At 43.8% G+C, this 21,760-nt stretch overlaps 1 protein-coding gene across 1 annotated transcript in view; it reads left to right on the forward strand.

Annotated features, from left to right (window-relative positions):
- The window catches only part of LOC110961282 (AT-rich interactive domain-containing protein 1B-like), a 184,839-nt gene that overhangs the window by 51,503 nt on the left and 111,576 nt on the right, over positions 1-21,760 (forward strand). Inside the window, 1 exon segment of the mRNA XM_051957767.1 lies at positions 10,095-10,199. Coding sequence (XP_051813727.1) covers positions 10,095-10,199 — 105 coding nt within the window.

Here is a 21,760-nt window from a genome sequence, read left to right on the forward strand (position 1 = left end):
TCCGAATTAAGGTTTACATGGACCCGACATTTATTCCCCTTCTTTAATTCCGCTTTAAAGCTTGGGCGTTGGAAAGGATTCTGACTGGACAGGGAGTGGATATGACGTAGCCCTGTTTACCGGAAGAAAACAAACTCCATTTGCCGCGGCATTTCCTTTCCCCAACAACATGGAGGAACAACTAATAAGCACGCTTTTCACTTTGCTTTTTATTGTCGTTTTGAAACAGCAACTCGACAATGGCGTACTACTTCTGTTGCGTCACTTGATGTGCTCACGCCAGTAGGGTCGCAGAATGTGTATGTCGCTACGTCATCGCTACGTGAGGAGCCAAGTATGCGCAGAATGACCGGAATCAACTAAAGCGGAATTAACTCTATACATGAATAGAACATACACAAGAATTAGTTTATTTGGAATTAACACGCCATTGTCCAGCTGCTGTTTCAAAACGACAATAAAAAGAAAAGTGTGCTTATTAGTTGTTCCTCCATGTTGTTGGGGAAAGAAAATACCGCGGCAAATGGAGTTTTTCTTCTGGTAAACGGGGCTACGTCATATCCACTCCCGGAATAAACCAGGTATTTTATTCCGAATTAAGTTTATTTGGAATTAACTTTTTAATTCGGAATGAAGTGTTTACAAGGAGATTTTAACTTTTATTTTGAATTGAAGAGGAATTAAAGGTCTCACGTAAACATGAGAAGTGACAAACTGAACTGTCATATGGAGTCACTAAAAGCTTCACAGTGAATATTTTTTTATCAGCATCTGTTTAACGCAAATGAATTATTTGTAGCAATTCTTAAAATGTAATATGTGCAGTTAATTTGACGAAGCTTCGTGTTTTTGATAGGGCTGCATGTAACAGATGAATAGTTCAAGGACGGTCAGAAACTTTAAAATCTTAAAATTCTTTCTGCTTTCTTAGTTTCTGGCTCTGATTAATCTTCTAATAATGGTTCAGAGGATTAACAGGAAAAATCCGATCTGGAGGTAACGCATACAGATATGATATATGGACACTAGACACATATATAGCAGTTTGTACACACATCAAATGTTCCTTGAAATGAAGACCCAGTTCTGCAAAACCATCTCATCCATTTAGTGTCTGTTCTACAGTTTTTTATTGTATCAGTTGCTCTTTCTCTGCTAATGGAGTTATCCTAGTAATAGAGCAACTGCAGACATTTACATGTTCTTTTTGTCCCTCAAGGCTGTAAAGACTTCAGGTTAAAAGTGAAAATCTAGTCTTGACGCGAAAGGACTGAAATTGAATAATTTTCTATTTCTACTTTTCTACATTCAAGGCATGTTTAAGTGTGAAATGATTTTATTTATATATCATTTTTCCACCAGAGAAAGCCCTCCAAAGGCTATAGGACGCCCACATACTGGCGGATCAGTTGGGTCCTGCAATGTTCACCACTTCCCGTGTGTCATTTCCTATTTCTCGTCTGTCACCTCTCCACCTCCAACTGGCTGCAGCAGCAGGCCTTTCCCCCACCCTCCGCCACCCCCGCTTTTAATCACGCCAGGTTAATTAAAAGGCCATCGTGCCTTTCTGCGGCCTGCCCCCCTGGCTTTATTACCCCTTTGCTGTATACTTGCTCTGCTGCCTCAGTCGCCATGGCCGCCCCTCCTCACACACACACACACACACACACACACACACACACACACACGTATACACTTTCAATCACACGGAAATGGGAGCTCACCTTGGTGATGGCGAGGAGGTTGAGGGGACAAAACGAAGGAAATGAGAGACACGAAGGAAGTCTGTGTGTGTCTGTGTGTGAGAAGAGACGGAGTCAATAGGATGTGGTGAGAGTTGAAGCGAAGGGGTGTGTGGCGGGGGCACGGTGTGTGGGTGGGTGGGACGCCCAAAGTTCAATGTCATTAATTGGTCACCATTTGAATATTAAGTGAAGAACTCTGTTAATTAACAGGATAATAAAAGTGCTGCTGGCTGGAAAGAGGGTGGACAGAGAGAGAGGGAGGATAGGCTGCGGAAATGGAGGGCATATGGCGAGATAGAGAGGAGGGAGAGAGAAGGGGGGGAGAGAGGGGAGGCTGGGTGTGAGGTGATAAGAGGGAGAGAGAGACGTCTGTGGGTAAAGGTCTGGCAGTGGTAATTTGCGGAGAGCCGCGTTAATTGTCATAACCTTTTAAATGGCAGAGTTTATCGGAGTCCTCTAAATGTCCCCGCGTATCGCCACGGCAACCCTGGGCCTGCCGTACTCTGATTGGCCGCCACTGACGAGCACTTAAGCTTGATGAGTTTTCAAGCAAAAACTAAATGATAAAATTGAAAATGAAAAAAAAACATATTCTATATAAACTGTATACAGTATGTCAGCTAGGTTTTTCTGAGTGTGTGCGATAGTGTGTCTGCATGGTTAGGAGACAATGTTTTTAATTTAGTGTGTTTTTTACCTCCACGTTGACTGACACTCGCTAATTGCTCGGCCAGAATCCGACACTGTTTTTTTTTTTTCCCTTCCCTTTTTTCCCTTTTTTGATTTATGTTTGTTTTTGTACAGCCGAGCTGCAATTCAAATGCAAATGAACGAGAACGGGAGAGGTGTTTTTGGAACGGTTAGGACAATCATAATGGCTCAGAAAAAAAGGGGGCCGGTAGTTAGCGGCACAGCACCCTAGGGGCCTCATTTAGCTGCCATTTGTTAGGAAATGCCGCTACATTTGTTCCTGGATACAGACTTCACAGACAGAGAGAGAAAGAGAAAACACTAAAAAAAAAAAAAAATGTCACAGTCAAAGTCGAGCTCGCCAACACACTGCTATCGTTCCTTCGTGCTTTAGTGAAAGTCATGTGGGTGTACACCAGTTTGGGTGGATGTCCTCTTTAGCTGTGAGCCAAAGCAATTGAAGTGAATGGGCGGATGGGGGTGGTGGTGACAGGGACTTGCAAAGAGTGTGTGAAGTGAAGCTGGTACAAAGACTGGCTCTTATTTGATTAGCCTGTGTAGAGGAATAAGAATGAAAGCCCTGGCAATGGCATCTGCAGCTAACACTGTTAGCTCCATCTGACATCATCCCCAAGGAAATGCCGACACACATTCCAGTGAGTGTGTGTGTGTGTGTGTGTGTACTGCTGTGAATGTGTATTTGTGCATGTTCATTTCTCTCTGTTTCTTTTTATGTGGGCAAGAATGAATGCTTACTCGTGTGTGTGTGTGTGTGTGTGTGTGTGTGTGTGTGTGTGTGTGTGTGTGTGTGTGTGTGTGTGTGTGTGTGTGTGTGTGTGTGTGTGTGTGTGTGTGTGTGTGTGTGTGTGTGTGTGTGTGTGTGTGTGTGTGTGTGTGTGTGTGTGTGTGAGCTCTGGTCCTCTCTTGTAGTCTCTTTGTGCTAAAGGTCAGGGGGATTGCTGAGATAGAATCCAATCTGAAGGACACAGCACTAGAACAGGCCCTGCTACAAATGGACCTATTAAGATAGGCTGGATGCACACACATACACACACACAAACACACACAGAGCTCACCGATACACAGGCATGCACATGCAGCTATTTCCATTCTAATGGTCACCTTTTCCCTGATGATAATAATAGGCTGCATCCTGGAATAAATGCCCATCATTTACACAGAGTGACAGTGACAAAGGTAGGAAATGCCCTATAGTACATTTACAACACAATATATATGAAATAATCAGAATATAACCGCAGTGTTTTCCAAATATTCTCAAACGGATCAAACGGCGTGTCAAGAAAAACACAAACGCAGAGAACATCACAACCAAACATTGATTTGTCACATTTGTCAGAGCGCGGGTGGAGTTTTCCTCGCTCTCACTGCTGATTGTTCCTTCAATTATGGTTCAGTCGGTCTGATTGGTGCGAGCACGTGTGCGCGGCTGCAAGTCTGAACCAACATGTGTGCGAAAGCAGGGTGTTGAATATGGATGGTCTGCCCCCCCATCCCCACCTCCCTGACGTGTAGAAGCTTTTTGTATGTCTATTTTTTTTTCTTCTTCTTCTTTTCTTTAGACCGGTCGTTTTTTGTTTTTTTTTAACAGCCTGTCCTTTGTTAACAGCTCAGCCAAATGAAAGTTAAAAAATACTGTCTTCAGTAGTAATTACTGGCAGAGAGCAGGGCGCACACACATAAATAGAGAAATAAACACATTCAGAATTCAAACTACTAAGTGGAACAAAACTCCACTGCTGTTTCACCCCATGATTGACAATCACAGTGTCAGTGACTGACCCAGTGCATCTGAATGTGTGTGCGTCCATAACCAACAGAGACTCCCTGTCCTTGATGTAAAGTGTAGAGAGGTGGTGGCCAAACGCACTGGTGTTCATGAGCCGGTACAGTTAGGCAGAGTGTGCTGCGGGAATATGGACCTCTCTCCTAAAGACATGCAATTAAGCTTAATTTTTAATGAATATTAATGGCATTAGCATCAGATTTTGTGGAGATGTGCATCTGCCAAGGTGCAGGGGAAAATGGAAGGGTGGTGGTGGGGGGTGACTAATTCATTTGGTAGTCATGAGAAGAGCAGTGGAGCCAGGGAGGGATGGGGGGGGGTATTGATGAAGGGAGTCAGGGTGGAGGAAGGGATGGAGATGGAGTGGATGGATGAAGTGGAGGTGGGATGGAAACATGGAGGGGGATGGAGAAGGTGATAGTGAAAAGGGAAATGAGGTGGATAAAGCAAAAGAGATGGGGATAGACTGGGACTGATGTGAGAGATAGCAAGAACATACCGAAGATGGACGGAGAGAATATGTAATTAGTGCAAAAGGTTGAAAAAGCAAGATTGTGAAGAATTGATTTGACTCTTGTAATAAAGCCAACCAATCAGATTCAAGCAGGACAATTTACTGTGATGCAGATATGTGACAATAACTTTGACATCTACGCACAATTTTTAAAAAAAAAAAGTGCCCAGAGCGGCAAAATGCTGTGGAAAAAGGATTAAAATTGCAAGCGTGATAGCATATTTAAAAAAAGAAGTAAAACAATCCTTGAGCATGGCATAAGTAAGCTGCATCTTCTTGACTGTTTAAAAGAAAGAGAGATGAAGACAGATGTCAAAATCAGCTCATCCAAATGACTGTGAGTTTTGCTCTGGTTGTTTTCTGTTGTGTCAAGTGATGACATCAAATATACCTGACTGCCGTCATGTAGGTTGCATTGCTCTTTTTACATTTTTTAACACAGACAGTCAAACGTTTCACCTGCTTGAATATAGTACAACTAACCAAACTGGCACAGAACAACATTTAAATGAGTTATGGGCCAAAACACATTGACAAGAAGAAAACGTGTGAAATTACTCATATGCCATTATACCTCTTTGGGATACAATTAATCACTTTTTCAAATTTAATTTGAAGCAAAACTTTAGAAATGTGGCAAAAATAGAAACAGACTTAGGCTTGTTTCCATTAACAGCTTTGTAGCTGAAGCTGGTGCAGCCAGAAACGAAACCAGCTGTCTGGCAACCGCTGAACACCCCAAAGAAGAAGAAACAAACAACACTTGGGCCATCTATGACAGAAAACTGGACAGAAATCTTTTAGAATTGTTTTCAGTCGGGAAAGTTGGAATTATTCCTTAATGTCAGCGGGGATTGTTTCATGCTGTCCGTTGAAGAAGTGGAACAGCTGATCAGTCATGTGACTTATTGGTTTGCTCATCGAAACTTATTCGTAAAAAGTTTTTGTCTCCTATTGTCGCTGAAAGTCATAAACCAAATCAAGCGACTGCAAAAATTATGTGCAAATTTGATGTTTTTTTTTACATTGTGCTGTTTCTGTTAGCTTTTCCTACCATGACACTTGAACCTGTACATTAAAAGACATCATGAAAACACTACTGTAGTCCAGACTACCAAAAGACTAAAATTCCAGCTCTAGGAATTAACGTTCCATAGCCCAACCTGACTCTTTGACCTTCTTGTTGCACGTTTCTCTACTGAGAATATGTAACCCACAGACGATGCATGACAACACTGCAAAAGATTAAATTCCAAGCTACTTTTGAAAGCCGATACGCGTAAGCCTCATATTCCGAAACAGTCGCCGCTGTGCAACAGCAACGCGTTGTTTTTTTTTTCTCCCCGTGTTTTCTGAACATTTCACACTCGCCGACCGACTCCCGCTCCTGAGTGGCTGGGATTAAGGTGGTGCTGCAATATTGATTTACGTCCGCATAAAGCCTCTCCGGCTCTATATATTACACCACATTCAGCAGTCATCTATTCAATCAAATCTAATATTACACTGCCTCTCCACACAGCTGTCTAATAGCATTTAACTCACAGTTTGATTCCTGCATTCCCTCATGTACTTCAAACGCTTGCCTTCAATATCCTTCATTCGTTTCTACTATGCCAAGATGAAGTCTTTTCAAAAGCACGCAGGATGAATGAGCGTGTCTCTGCGTGTGTGTGTGTGTGTCTGCGTGTGTGTGTGAAGACAGGATTAGCTGTGGCCTTAGGCTTAAGGTATGGAGTGGAGTGTATTTTAGAAGCTTCTAAATTAGCTGGGAAATGGGATTTTGAGACAATGGACTGGAAAAAACTCAAATGAAAGGATGCACTCGCAGCACTCCTTCATTTGCCTCTGATGTTCCCTCGCTCTCACTTTTTCTGTTTTTTTTCCACTGCTGTTTTCTCTCTCTCTCTCTCTCTCTTCCTCTTTTCTCTCTTCCTCCCAAAGCTTTTCGACCTCCTTCGTTTCTTCTCTTTTCAATTCGTGCCTCACCTTGTGTAGTTCTCTCTCTGCTCTCTCTCTCTTCTCCTCCCCCCTCCCGGTCCCTACTTCTATCTCTCTCACCCTCTCTGTCCATATTACAGTTGACAGTAATGATGTAAGAACGTGAGTGTAAACAGTAGTATGAAGCTAACCTCACTTTGACCCACTTAAAACAGAAATCCCCCCGAGTGCACACACACACACACACACACACACACACACACACACTACACACTCATGCCTGAGTAAATATTGGACTTGGGTCAGCAGCCGTTCTTCTGTTCTGAATTCACCGTGTGTAAAACTGTCTCTCACCGTGCGCGTTTTGAGCCGAACTGTGCACGTGTGTGTCCACCGATCAGGAAAAACTGCCAAACGTCTGCTTCCCTCCAACCTCCTCCCGCCACTCCTTCCCCCTTCCCTGGACCTTTATTTACCTGTGGAGGTGTATTTGTGTCTAAGTCGAGTTTCAAACGAAGCATTTCCGACCGTGTAATAAAAGCCTGACATTTGGCGTCCGTCCAGCCCCCCCCCCGATATGTGCACACAAACACACAGGGACCCGACAAGGAAACCAGCTTCCTCTTTAAAACAGCACCTCCGTCCTCCACTGTGGTCCTGTTGTTAAGTGTCTCTCTGCACCCACCCACTTGTGGGATGATCTGTGATCCGGTGATTGAATCCCATCTGGGTGTTGCAGGGTTTTTGCCCTCTGGCTCTCGCACGTGGCTCGGAGAGGTGTTGCTGATTTCTGCGCTTGGAATTAGAGAGAGCTGTCGTGGCACGATTATTGCTTGATTTATTCCGGCGACTGTTTTCGGGTTCGTTTATTATTTGAAATGAAAGAGAGAGTGAGAGAGAGAGGAAAAAAAGAAGTGTTATTCCGGAAATCTAACTGAGATCAGGATCTCGTTTGCAAGAGAGACCTGAGAAGAAATTACAACAATAGAGTTCACTCACACAAAGCAGTCATCACACACACAGACAGACTAATTAAAACTAACTCAAATGTTATTAAAGATACCAGCATGTAGAAAGCTAAGGTCTCTCGAAGGAGCTAGTGTTCTTAATCAAAATTGTTATTAGTGTGTAGTTGTTTACGCTTACTGTGTGCGAAATGAAATGAGTGAAAAAGCAGATTGCTTGATTCACAATTTCTCCATATCAACAATAATCTGTTAAGAAACATTCATCATTTTAGCGTGGCATAAACGTGTGTCACTTTGACATGTTTTGAATTTAGAATTTGTTTCCTTTACGGAATAACTCTTTTTTACCAGTTACTTCATAATGTGTCATTAGGATTTTTTAATAAAACCATAGCAAATCTGTCTATCTGAGAAATATCTACAAATTAAAGATGTGAGACCCTCCCGTGAAGCAGTTTTTTTCCCTAAATTTTAATGATGGGTTGAAATCATGTTAAATATATGGTTTGAGTAGCCTTTGAGGACAAGGTTCAGTGACAAAATGTGATAATCTGTTCAATTTTCGGAGCATATTCAGGGACCTCCTGCACCACTACGCTGCAGGAGTTCACCGCAGCTGAGCACTTTTACGGACGTTTCAGAAAACATTAGGCTATTTAAAAATGTTCCATTGTTTTTGAATTAGTGCTTCGGTGATTTAATCAGGTAATAACCCAAATCTGGTTTTGAAGGGACCACTCAGGGGTGTGTAACATCACTACATTACCTTCTCTTAGTGATGGATGAATGAATGCGTCGTGTAGCCGTTAAAACCGTATGCAAATCGCGTGCAGACAGCGATCTAGCGCTGCAGATATATTCTTAAGAAATTAACTCCTTATCAGATTTTCTAAAACAGTCTACCGAAGCTCCTGTATCGTTCCCACATTACTCATACCCTGGATGCACAAATTATTACACATTTAATGCTCTAATAATAGATCAGTTTTCACCTGATACATCTCTCGCTGTGAAGGATAATCTGCAGCTATAAAATTATATCACCTAGCTGACAGGAATATTGCCCACCTACTACAGTATAATCACACAACAGATAAGAAATCAAACTGTGGGGAGAAATGGATTTTGAAAGTAAAAACCTGAAGACACCTCCTGTGTGTGTGCATGTGTGATATAAAAGTGTGCTTTCCCCCGTATGTATGTTGGTTGTGTGTGCAAGCACTTGCGTGTGATCTCTCACTGCGTCTCGCTGATCAGTTATCACTAATCCTTCCACTCAGAGCTCTTTAACAAGTTGCCATTGTGCTGCCGACGCTTAACATGATGGAGGAACGACCTTCGTGGTGAATGAAAAGAAGAGGGAGAGGGAAGGAGGGAGAGATACAGAGGGAGGGAGAGGGAGAGGGCAACACCTCCGACAATGGGGAGAAAATTGGTTTACACTAGATAGGCTTGTGATTACAGAGGGAAAGAAAATGACTTAGATTGAACAATAGGGCTGAGTGTGCGTCTGTGTGTGTTTGTATGCGTGTGTGTATGTTTCCAGGATTAGTGGGTGGTTAGGCCGGGATTTGGTTGAAATGAATTGGCGGGTATAGTGTGCTGATGGGTGCGTGTTTGGGTGTTTTTCAGTCTGCATGTACTGTAACAGTGTGTGTCTGTGTATTACCTCAGGCAACATGCCTCTTTGTGTTGTGACTTGATCTAACTGGAAATTTTTATTATAGCCCTGCAAACCTAAGACACAGTCTACAGTCCATTTCATTCCCTCTCCTCTCTCTACCATTTTGAGTCTTTTTTTCATCGTAGTGGAGTGTGTTGTTGAAGATGTCTAATCTGTGATGTAACAAATGTTTAGCCCTAAAAGTACTTTTTTCATTTCAGCTCAAGGAAACTCAGGTGAAGTCACAAGGAGGGAAAAAAACATACGTTGACAAAGTGCATATGTGTTTTGTGTATATATATACCATACATGCTTGTAGATTTTTAGCAAGAATCCTATTCTTAGCAAGAATCCAAATTTGTATATCAAAGAGTTGTGACAAATGTGTCCAGGAGGCATGATATTTTACAGTTGAACCATGAAATTATTATTCTTAACCTGTTCACTGACGCAGCGTGTTCTAACAAGACTTTTGTTCAATTACCCCAAGCACTTTCTACTGGACTAAATGTGATTTTTTTTTTCGAGCTGATTCATATATTCATGTATTAAATTGGTGATATCCCAGTTAATTCTCTAAAATACGAGCAGTAGATGTTGTGCATTAAACAACAGCATACCGTAGAAAGACTGAATTCATTCTGTTATATGCATATGAGTGTCTACCATACACAAGCTACATATTCAGATAAAAACAGACTGTAAATATTATTATATATCCCTCTCATGTGTTGATTATAGACTCTGTTTCTCTCTTTCTCTTCAGGAGGCCCAGCAGGAGAGCTACAGCATCAGGGGTCCTGCCCCAGGGAATGCTGGGAAGGCCAACAATGAGGATGCCGTCTCCCAGGACCGCCCCTCCAGTCTGCCGGTAAGTGATTGACACGTGTTCCCACCAAGACGCACAAGGCATTTATAAATGTGACACACAGCATTACACATTAGAGAAGCTTTCTCTGCCGCAGTGGCGCTAAAACTGCCTTACCTGTGTGTGAAAGACACATCATCAAACCTCAAAGAAACATTACATCTCCTGCAGCCCCAGCTTTGTGTGCGATGTTCAGCTTTAAGGCGTTCTATCCAATCAGATTGCTCCGCTCACCCTGTGACCCGCCTCTTTGTCTGACGTCCCCGTCGGGGTTCGAGTGCTCACTCCAGAGCTTACGTCTGTGTTTTGACTGGCGTCCATGCTGAAGGCGAAAGGGCCACACGTATCATCCCGTGGTCTCAGCACCATACACTCACTCACACGTACACCCACATACACAACAAAACATATGCGCCAACACAGACATTCCCTCTGCACACGCAGTCACACATGCAGAACCCACATGCACTGCCTCTTGGCATTTGGGCGAGCTAAAAATCGTTAAGCAGGTTGACTGGAGGAGTAATTGAGAAGAAATGGTGAGACCAGGCTGATCCGTGAAGGGAGGACGGTGAGAGAGAGAGAGAGAGGGAGATGTGGGCTGTTCTAGCTTTTTTGGCTAAACTAATCGCTTTTTACTCTATCACTTCTCTCCTTACAGCTCCTCAGCACTTTCAAGAATAGAATAAATAGACATTTGCAAATGGCCGCAAATATTGGCACCGCTTGAGGTGTGTGTGTGTGTGTGTGTGTGTGTGTGTGTGTGTGTGTGTGTGTGTGTGTGTGTGTGTGTGTGTGTGTGTGTGTGTGTGTGTGTGTGTGTGTGTGTGTGTGTGTGTGTGTGTGTGTGTGTGTGTGTGTGTGTGTGTGTGTGTGTGTGTGTGTGTGGTTTAATTTACCAGATACTTTGGAAGAGCTCCAGGAATGGAGGAATAAACCACAAGAAAAGCTAAATTAAGTGCATTAACTTCAATTAAGCTATAATATTCTCCATGTATGGGGACTTCTAACGTCTGTGTGCATTGGTCGTCCTCTGTGTCTCAGTACGCGCTCACGGTTGACTTTGCCTCGTTTCAAATCAGCGTTGATTTATCTGTCAGTTTTCAAGGGATTCCTATTACTCCTCTTTCTCGTGCGCACAATCACACTCTCTCTCCCCCTCTCTTCCCCCCGCCAGAACATACTAAGAGTATGTCATCTGCTTTATCTTGGCGTTTCTCCTTTTTTTTCTTTCATTTTCATTCTCCCACACTCTTTTACCCCCCTCTCTTCAGCACCCCCCCCCCCGTCTTTTTCTCTAAAGTAGCATCATGAAAGCTTTTTTCTTTTTTTTTGTCCCCCCCCCCCTCGTGCTATAATGAGAAATGGCCTTGATGTATCAATGTGTGAATCCGTAGCGAGAGAGCAAGATGAGGCGAGGAGCCACTGCAGTCGCAGGGGCCGATCTATTTGAACCAGCACCACTATCACCCCATATTCCCTCACCACTTTAATCCTGGCGTTTTACCCCTTGGGTTCTCCGTGTGTTTTCACATCCCATCCAAAGCGCGTGGCTCGCCGAGATCCTAATCGGCGGCAAGTTTTGATGAGAGAGAGACACAGAGAGGGAGAGATGGATAGATAGAAGGGGGAGGGAGAGAGAGAGAGGGAGGGAAGGAGAGAGAAATTGCTCGGCGTTTGCCAGGCTCTTCCAGCAAGCTGTCACGGCAGAGATGTAACTGTTTTTTCCTCCACCCCCCCCCACCCCTCTCTCTCTCCCTCTCTCTCTCCCTCTCTCTCTCTCTGTCTCTCTCTCTCTCTCTTTCTCACTCTCTCGCCGCCGTTTGATGTCAGATCTAAAGCTGCTGTCATCTTTTTTTCCCTTGCTCTGTCAGGAGGGAGGGAGCGCGGGTCGGCAAAGTGTCATGTTGTTGTTTTGGGATGAGTCCGCTGTGTGATGTGGCGGGATTTTTGAAGGGAGACCAAAGGGAAAAGTGCTTTAGTAACTTATCACAAATGCAAGTCACAGTGCCCCCTGGGTCCTTTAAAATGTAACGTATTGGAGATATAGAACGCCTTGTATTCCGTGTCATTGTACAACGTCTGTATCGCTAACACTGCTGGAAATACAAAATCATCGTGACTTTAATGTTGAGAGAGTGTCGACCATCTATGTAAGCTTCCCTATAGCTGATGTTCATGTGCTGCTTGAAAGCTTGGCATTAACACCGTTGCTTTGGCAACTGAGTATTAGTGATTAAATGAGTGAATGGTGTTTTGTTGTATAGATTTTAGTTTTGGTATCTTTCTCCTATTGTCTCTCTTTGCTTCTTGGTGTAAACAGTCAGCTTTTTTGTCAATGTTTGCCAACAAATTTTCTGATGTTTCATTTTAACCCTCTGAATTTCCAAACCTGCCTTTGAAACCGTTTTGTTTTTTATTTATTGTAACAAAAAAAAGGTTACATAATTTTTCAGAATTCTAGAGCGTAGAAACAAGAAAATCTGTGGACTTTCAACTTTTTGACCGTCCTTGAACTAGTTATGTGTGATGTGACTTTCTGTCTTGAAAATGATCCAAATCTAATTTTAATGACTAGTGATAGCTCTTTGAAATCACTTTATTCTGCATGTTTTGTTTTTTGAAATGCCAAAAATACAACATTTGTACTAAACCGACACGATGAAAAACTAATGAATTAAGCGCTTCTCTGACCCACCAAGTAGTCATTAATGACTCGGCTGTGACCAGCAGTTATGTGACAAAAATCCTGTGACTTTTCGGCTAAACTGAACTGAACTGCTGGCTGTGTTTACGCAGAGTAGAGAGGAAACAAAAAGGTACAAATGCACAGAAATAAACAAGATTTTATCAGTGAAATATCTGTAGTATGTTGAGCCACTATTTTTTCTCCAGCATTGTAACAGCTGTGGTCACTTGGAAAAATGTTGCGCATGTTGATTCTGTCATTCTTTAATTTAAAACATAATAGTATAAAGAAAGAAATCTTCTTTCACAATATATTTTGCTTTTTCTTAATTATGAGTTGCGACATTGTAGCCGTCATACTACACAAAAGGCATTTCTGCTTCCATTCATGCTTGTGCTATTTCCTTGGTGGTGCAGGATTTTGGATTGCAGTGAAAAATGAGCCCAGATTGAGTAAAAAATTGACAAGAGCTAAAAAAAAAATATTTCCCGGAAACCACTCAGGTTCAGGCTGTTACACTGACACTAGCGTTTAGCACCTGACAATAACCACAGTATTCTTCTTGCAGTGTTTCCAACCTCTTCAGATTGGCTCTGATCCTCCTGTTCCATACAATCGTAAAATAAGTTGCCAGAACAAGAGCAAAGATCATCCTTTGAGAGGAGGAACAACTTTTCCTTTAAAAAAAAAAAGAAAAAGAAAAAAAAAGCAAGTTGGCTGTAGGCCCCCCATTTATTTTCTTCCCCTAAACTGTGAATGTTAGTTAAAGCTGTTGCCAAGAGTACTGGTTTGCTTTTATGTGAAAATCATTTTGTAAAATACTATTTTGTTTTCCCAACTAAAAGCCATAACTTTGGACAGAGATTTTTCTTCCCATTTGTTCATTTGTCCAGTGTGACACATCAGACGTCGGCGCTTAAATTTCACAGGAACCTGATGGAATTGTTCTTCTCTCGGTTAAGTGTTGCCATTTTCCGAATGACCCTGATTTCCCCGGGACATATGTGAAAATTGCAGGTCAATAGATGGTGACATGTTTGTTGCCGACAGTGTGTTAGAGCTGGACTGCATGATTGGCACAGGATGACATGTTGTCTGCTGCCTTGTTATTTCCAGCTGTGTGTGGCAGTGATGTTTTGTGGGGGGAAAAAAAAAGAAGAGGAGGAGTTCTGTGTTCTCTGTGCAGCAGCCCTCAGCCCATTGCATCTTTTGCCTTAACGTTGCTAAGCCGAGTCAGTTCATCCGGTGCCACAGAGAGGTGAGGAGCCAGGGTTTTCATACCCACTGCCCCCGCCCCCCCGCTTCCTCCCCCAACCCACCGCCACCCCTGTTCCAGTCACTACATGTTCCCTGCTCTCCGGCGCTCCCCTGACAGCCTGCCAAGCTGCCGCGCAGCCTCCCATCCTCTGGGACATGGGAGAGGATGGCCAGCCATGTGGAAAGACAGAGTGAGAGCTGGCTGGGGGTGGGAGGGTGAGGTGAGGAAGCGGGGGAGAAAGGGGTAAAGAGCAGAATGAGAAAGAACGCGCGAGAGAGGGAGAGATAGAGGGAAAGGGCGTGAAGCGATGAAGTGAAACGTGGTTATCTTTTTGTCACTTGTTCAGGGTGAGGGATGTTGAATTCAGGCTATGGGGTTCCGGCAGTGGTGTGTTATTCACACGGCTACACGCACGCACACACATGCACACACACACATAGGCAAAAACATTCTTGTATGTCTTTCAGTGCTCATTTGCCCCTCCTTGACTTATTTTCCATCAGACAAAAGGGAAAATTCAGAAACACCATCTCTCCCTCTCTGTCTCTTCCCTCTCACTCCTGTCCACCTTGCCCTCCTCTGTTTTTCCGAGTGTTAGGTCATGAATGATTGACAGGGCACAGCTGGAGAGTCCTGCAGCCCTCCCCTCTCCCTCAGTGCAACCACGCACACACACACACACACACACACACACACACACACACACACACACACACACACACACACACACACACACACACACACACACACACACACACACACACACGGACCGCTTTGCTCGCAAACTCGCATCCAGCACACACTTTGTTGCACACTCTGTCCTCTGCGAGCCGTTTTCACACACCGTGTGTGTGTGCTCTATCAGAGCATGTCAGTCAGGCTGCCTATACAGTATGTGCTCTCACTCTGGCTCTCCCTACTGCTGTGTTTTATTTTAGAGTCCCCAGGCAGGCAGACAGGCCAGCAGGCAGCGCGCAGTAATGTCATCCAGCAGGGTTAGATTCAGCCTCCACATTAGTGCACACAGGGGGGAGGAGAGAAGGCAAAGGGAGTCAAGAAAGGAAAGAAATACAAGGGAGATGAAGAGGAAAGGCACAGAGTGATGAGGAAAGAAGGAATGAAAAACACATCTCCTTTATCGAATATAGTGTGGATATGTGGTTCAAAGTATACATATGATTAAGGATGGAAATTATTCAACACGTTTTGGAAAACTAGTGCAAAACTGTCTTAACATTTGTGCTTTAATGGCAGGTCCATCCTGCCTATATTTTATATATAATAATGTGGTGACTGCTTTGGATATATTTTTGCAGTATGTGGAGGGTATGTAGGGGAGAAAGGAAGGCAGGGAGACTCAGAGACGAGATGTTCTCTGGACCCTGCTGCCTATTCTTAGAACAGACAGCAGCACTGAAGGCCACAGCAGCTCCCTGCCACTGCTCTGAGCACATAGCGGCTCTGAGAATAGGACAGCTAATCTGAAGCCAGTTTCACACTCTGAGGTATAGGGGATGGTCATGGTCATGGCAGTTTTAAAGCTGTGGACCTAATATGAGTAGGAGTGATTGATTCATTGTCACGTTATGTGCTGGTGCTCCATAGGTGCTCCACAGGATTTCATAATTTACCATACGATTGAGGCATTTGTGTCAAACCTGCCCTTTTATGTCACACCGATGCTCACACACTCCTCAAGCTGCACACACATAATCCGTGTTTTCACCTCGTGTTTCACCGCAGACCCAGATATCATGACACAGCGAGTCGGAGGACCCTGCCTTCATCTAAAATGCAGACAGGCTATTTTTCCGCTTGTACACCGGCCTGTTTTCGTTTGCTCCTCATGAATCATTTAGTGCGCACACACAGTTTCATGTACACGCATAGTTTTTTTTTGATCCTCAAGAGCCGGGAACATGTGTTTTTGCCGGGGCTTACCATTTGTTCCCCTACAGCTTGAAAACACAGATGCACAGGAAGTGGAATTGATCTGTGGGGAAATTTCTCCAGGCCTTTCATCTTTACCCATCATCAAAAATGGTTTTGAACCCGGAGAATTCACCTGCGATGATATCTGCAATAAATCTGATTCATCGGCATATTCCTTTCCCATTCAGCCGGGGTGTTTCAAGGTATTTGCAGCTGCTTGAAATACAGCTTAAATATCAGTAAAGGCTCGAGATGAGGAGCTACGCAGGTTTTTAAGTAAGCCTGCAGTGGTGCAATTTAGCTTTGAAATGATGCTGCGAAAATCTGAAGAGAAGCCAGCCAATTTGGAACATCCAAGATCCAACCTGCACAAACATCTGAGCTGCTGAAGTGTCCTTTAGCAGGACACTGAATCCCTACCAGCACTCCTCAGCAGCTGACACTGCACTCCCCTGCAGAGGAGACGCACCCCAAAAGAGAATTTCCCAATTGTGATCAATAAAATATTTCTTGCCTGCAGGATTTCTGCTGTATCTTATGGCAAAATTTGATGGCTACACACTGTTTCCTACTGGGAACTGTGTCGGCCAGTGTAGATTGTTAAAGCAAACTGGTAACACAAGGCTGAGCAGTGGTGTTAACAGAGAAAGGAGGCTCCTCAGCTGCAGAGGAGGGCATGTTTATACCCAACCACCCTTGACCGGCTGGCGGGCTGAAGCCCTGCACGGCAGAGCGAAGGGCAGATACTAAACCTGTGTGCACCCACTCTGCCCGAGCGTTCCTCTTCCACCTACCCCTCTGCTTGCACATCCATGCACTCCCAGTGTGTCAGGCTTCATGGTTTTAGAGCGAGAGGGGAAATGGAGAGGGATGAACTTGGTTAAGAAAACACCAGTCCGGCTCCACTGGCGCCTCTCCACCAACCTCTCCTACAGAGGAGGAGAGACAGAAGGGGGAGATAAGGGAGGAGGGAGGGAAGCAAGAGAGCAAAGACTGACCCTAGAAGGAGAGAAATGTTCCCCCTCTGCATCTTTTCTTTTTAATCCTTTGCCCATCAGCGCCTCTGCTCTGCCTGGTGTCTTTTGTCAAAGCTTGTTTCTTCGAACAGATTTTGAGCTCAAATTCAAGACAAAAGAGGACGGAGACGGAGAGGCAGTTGGTTTCCATTAACACACCCGCACACACACCACCGATCTCTGCTTCTTTGACAAGCAGGATTCGGCATAAATACCTTGTAAAAAGTGGATGATGTGAATGGAAAGTGGGCGAGTGTGCGTGGGTAATCGTGTATGCATGCGTTTGTGCGTATCCGTTGATATCAAGAGCAAGAAAAGCACGTATTCCAGTTTTTGCTATTGTTTTTGTGGACTCAAAACATGCATTAACACCTTCCTAACTGTCCTCTCAGTTCCACCACAGGACGGTCTATAGTGTGACAGTGTGTGAAAGCAGAACTGCTCTCAGGATGTTGAATGTACACACTAACCGAACATGACACACTGCCGCGCTTTCCGAGTGTTGCTTGTCCTTTTTAGGTGTTAAATCCGGTGTTGTTTCCTAAAATGTGAAGTGAAGATCTTGGCTGGACATCATCTCGGCTCTCCTTCTCTTTCATATTGATTCCAGAGATAGATCTCCTTGATATATAGGTTTCATTTTCGCCCTCCATTAATGCCAGATGCACCCTTCTGGCTCTAAGCCTTCTATTATAAATGGTGATTTTGTGTTACCGCATTAATATTTAAATTAACTGTTAAAATGGCTTCAAATGTTATTGAGCCAATCTGAAGTGAAGATTGGAGACATCTATTTTATATTCATTAATATAATAGTTTGAACGTGGGGACTTTCTCTTGTCAAATGATATTTCAGTATAAGAATGTGGAAGAAGTTCTCGTCCTCAGTGGATATTAATCTGGACTGAAATAACAAATAGTTGAAGTTGAGGAACATTTGCTGCAGCTGATGGTGCTCGTTTTCATTCTTTTGGCTTTAGGAGACAAAATGGCAAGAAAATGGAGAAAGAGTTCCAGCTTTAGTTGGAAAGAAGAAGTAAAATACAAGATCTCCCTCCTTCCTTTTACTTCCCATCTTTGCTTTTTAGGTTCTCCTTTATACTCCCCTTCCCCTTTCACTCCCTGTTTCCCCCGCTTCAGTCATCCACTTCTAACATTTCTGGGTTTATTTTTACGTCCTGGATGCCTGGACTCCCAGCAGGCTAGCTAGGCAGGAGAGGAGGGGGGAAGGAAGGAAAGAGCCAGCTGAGGAATGGAAGAGAAGAAAAGTGAAAGAATTAAAGGGGAGGAATGGAGGGAGGAAGGAGACATCAGAGCGGAGTATTCTGTCATCACCATGGCTCCCTCTGGCTGTTGGGAGGCTGAAATTACATCTGACTTTCAAGTTAGGGGCAGCAGCATCGCCAGCGTTGCTATAGTGACAGCGAGTGTGTGTGTGTATGTAAACTCCTTGGGAGGTTTATTATGCATGATCCACACTGTGACTAGTCCTGATGGCATTACAGTGCTGTTATTAATCTACTTTCATAAGATATGTGTACTTTAAACACATCCGCACACACACCAACCTATCTGTGAGTTCATGCTAAGATGCGTTCACACGCAACACACACACACACGCACACACACACTCACGACCCATTTCACAGCTGGATTCAAAATTCATGTTGTGCCTTTTAAAGATTAAGATAAAGTTTTTTCCTCTTATTATCTTTGAGAAGGTTTAGTTGGCTGCACACTGTGCTCACAGGCAAATGCGCGTGCAAACACACTCAAGCACGCACACGCAGAGTTGTTCAGATTGCAGATAGCAGTGTTTGGGTTGTTTAAGCCGCTAATATTCTACCGAGTCCTGGAATATTTATGGCTTTTGTTTTATCAGACTCCGTGAGAGCGCAGGGGGAAAAAAGCATTTCCAGACAGATGGACGGACAGATAGATAGTAAACTGTACTGTAAGATAGAAGAGGAGAGGAGATGTATACACAGAAGAGGGATGGAGGGATGAAGAGGGTGAAAATAATGTTCCATTAATGCAGAGCCAGGCTCTTGCTGAGGGCCCAGCGCCAATCTGCATCTCCCTACAGTCTGCCTGCTATACATTTTTCATGAACGCTGAGCGAGAATTAGCGACGGATTGCTGCTGCAAATTGCTTCTCCTTGGTCGGGGGCCGATGGAGAGAGAAGGAGAGAGGTAAAGAGAGATGGGCGAGATTTAAGAAGGGAGGGAACAGTGCAGAAATGGAGGGAGGTGAAAAGGAGAAGATTGCAAAGGATGTGGGGAGAAAGGTATAGGGTAGGATTTTAAATGTGCGGTGTCCAGGCATGATATGATATCAACACTTAGTTTGACCGGCAAGTCACACTCATTGTCCATGTGGTAATGTGTAAATCCAGAACAATGTATGGATGCCCAACGTACTAAATGTGGAAATGATGATGTTTACCCTCCTCTCCTCTCCTCTCCTCTTCTTCTCCTCGCCCTATACACCATATAGTCGTGACCCCAATCTTAGCCTGCTCTCTCCACTTCAATAAAGCCCACTTTCATTTTCCACCCGTGGCTTCGGCTGCTGTTGTAGACCCTCGGTGAAAGGCTGGCTGACTGGGTTACTGACTGGTTGAACCTCTGAGCTCTGTGGATGGCATGTAGGCGTACGGAGGCACCGAAAACACTCATCTGTCCATCATGCCATGGTTGCAGTCCACAATTTCCAGCAGAGTCGATATTTAAATATGTTGCACCGACTGTTTTGTAAACACTTTGTCTTCTGTGCAGCCTGAAACATAAAAAACACACAGTTCATTTTGTTGGATTACTGATTTTACAAAAAAAACCCAACCCTGAAATCAACATATACATTTTCCTAAGATGTAACCAACACTGGTGGGGGGGAAATGGTGGCTCTACATACTAAAGCTATTTTAATACTTACTTGTTTGGTTGGCTATCTGCTCTGTGTCAACACAAGCAGCCAAGTTTAGCCAAAAAGTCCCTGAATTTCTCTTTTTCACACAATCTGGCTTATGACATGTAGAAAAATTGTAATTTAGATTCAATATTACAAACTTAGGCATAGATTTGGCGAGTTTTCCCAATAGAACTGTGCACAACAATCCAATAGTTCTTTCTGTTTTGCTGTTTGTGGCTCCAATAAATGGTGTAACTTTGATGTTTTTGAAAAGATAACATGCATCTCACACCAATATACATTTACTAACCGCCTGTGTACATGTTGCAGTCATATTCCTCTAATAGTGGACATTGGAGACATTGTCACTGTTGGCTGTCCACTGCTACAGTATTATCACCTCACAAGCTATAGAATGGACCTTGAAATGTGTGTGTATCTGTATTGGAGATGAAAAGAAAAAAAAAAGGTTTTTGGATGCAGAGACAAAATATATTGCATTTGTGTGTGTATGTATGTGTGTGTGTGTGTGTGTGTGTGTGTGTGTGTGTATGTTCGGGGCCTATGATTGCTGCTGTAATCTGCTCTCTCCTGCCAGCCACAGTTATTACAGTTGTCGATATGGTGCTCAGGGCTTTATAGACACAAGCAACGAGGCTCAGTCTGGACGCCCGCCAGAGAGTGTGTGTGTGTCGAAGTGCTTTATATTTGTTTGCGCCCTTGTGTGTGTGTGTGTGCATATGTGTGTGCATGATCTTTAGCTCTGTGTGTATGTAATTGAGCTCTCGGCTCATGTCAAGGCCAGTTCAACAGTGTGTTAATTGCTTATGTTACAAAGTGTTAGTCCCAGCAGTATGTGCATGATATCTAAGGTGTGACTGTTTACTTTTATACTGCATGTGCATGTATGTGGGTGAGTGCGTGTGTGGGCCAGTCTCTGCTTGGACAAGTTTACTATGACAATGAGTGGAAAAAGGGTGGAAAAAAAAACAGAAGAAGAGGTAGGGAGGAAAGCAAATACAGCGAAACAGCATGGGAGGAGAAAGAAAAAAGCTTGGCTGTTTGGAAGGTGTAGGAAGAAGAAAGGGACAGAACGGGAGAGAAAAGATGGAGGTGGGGAGAAGAGCCTTTGAGTGGGAACGAAAGAGGGAAAACGAAGGAGACACTGAAGGTTTTTTTTCTTCCTCGTGGCGTTCGGCCCTGACTGATGCCTGTTGTTCTGTCCGCTTCTGCTGTTTACTGTCCTGCCAGCCTGTTACTATCAGGGCCTGGCAGTGGCTTACAATGGGACTAAAACAAAACTTGTGCTTTTGTAACACTGTTCTACATGCGCAAGCGTGCAAACACACACAAAGACACACACCGTGCGGGTCACTGATGGCCCATTTTTCCAGTCGCACTGCTCTTTTGGAAGTGTACGACCATCTGTCAGAGTTGGCCAAACGATTAAACAAATCCTCTCTCTCAGTCTTTCTCTCTGGGAGTGTGCGACTGGGTTCTCTGCACATATCAGCAACCTGTGACCTCCAAGAGGCATGAAAATTCCCTCTGCCAACGGTGTTTATGTGTGCATGTATGTGTGTGTGTGTGTGTGTGTGTGTGTGTGTGTATTGCTTCTTTTGTTTTGCTGAAATAAAACTCCCATCTCTAGACGAATGTGCCACGCTGGAAATTAAGAAACAATATCCCTTCTGTTCAGAGAAAACATCTTGTTTTTAATGGATTTTTTATGAGCTCTAATTCTTGGAAATGTATCTG

This window comes from Acanthochromis polyacanthus, chromosome 1 (genome assembly GCF_021347895.1).
Source record: "Acanthochromis polyacanthus isolate Apoly-LR-REF ecotype Palm Island chromosome 1, KAUST_Apoly_ChrSc, whole genome shotgun sequence".
In the NCBI taxonomy this organism is placed as follows: domain Eukaryota; kingdom Metazoa; phylum Chordata; class Actinopteri; family Pomacentridae; genus Acanthochromis; species Acanthochromis polyacanthus.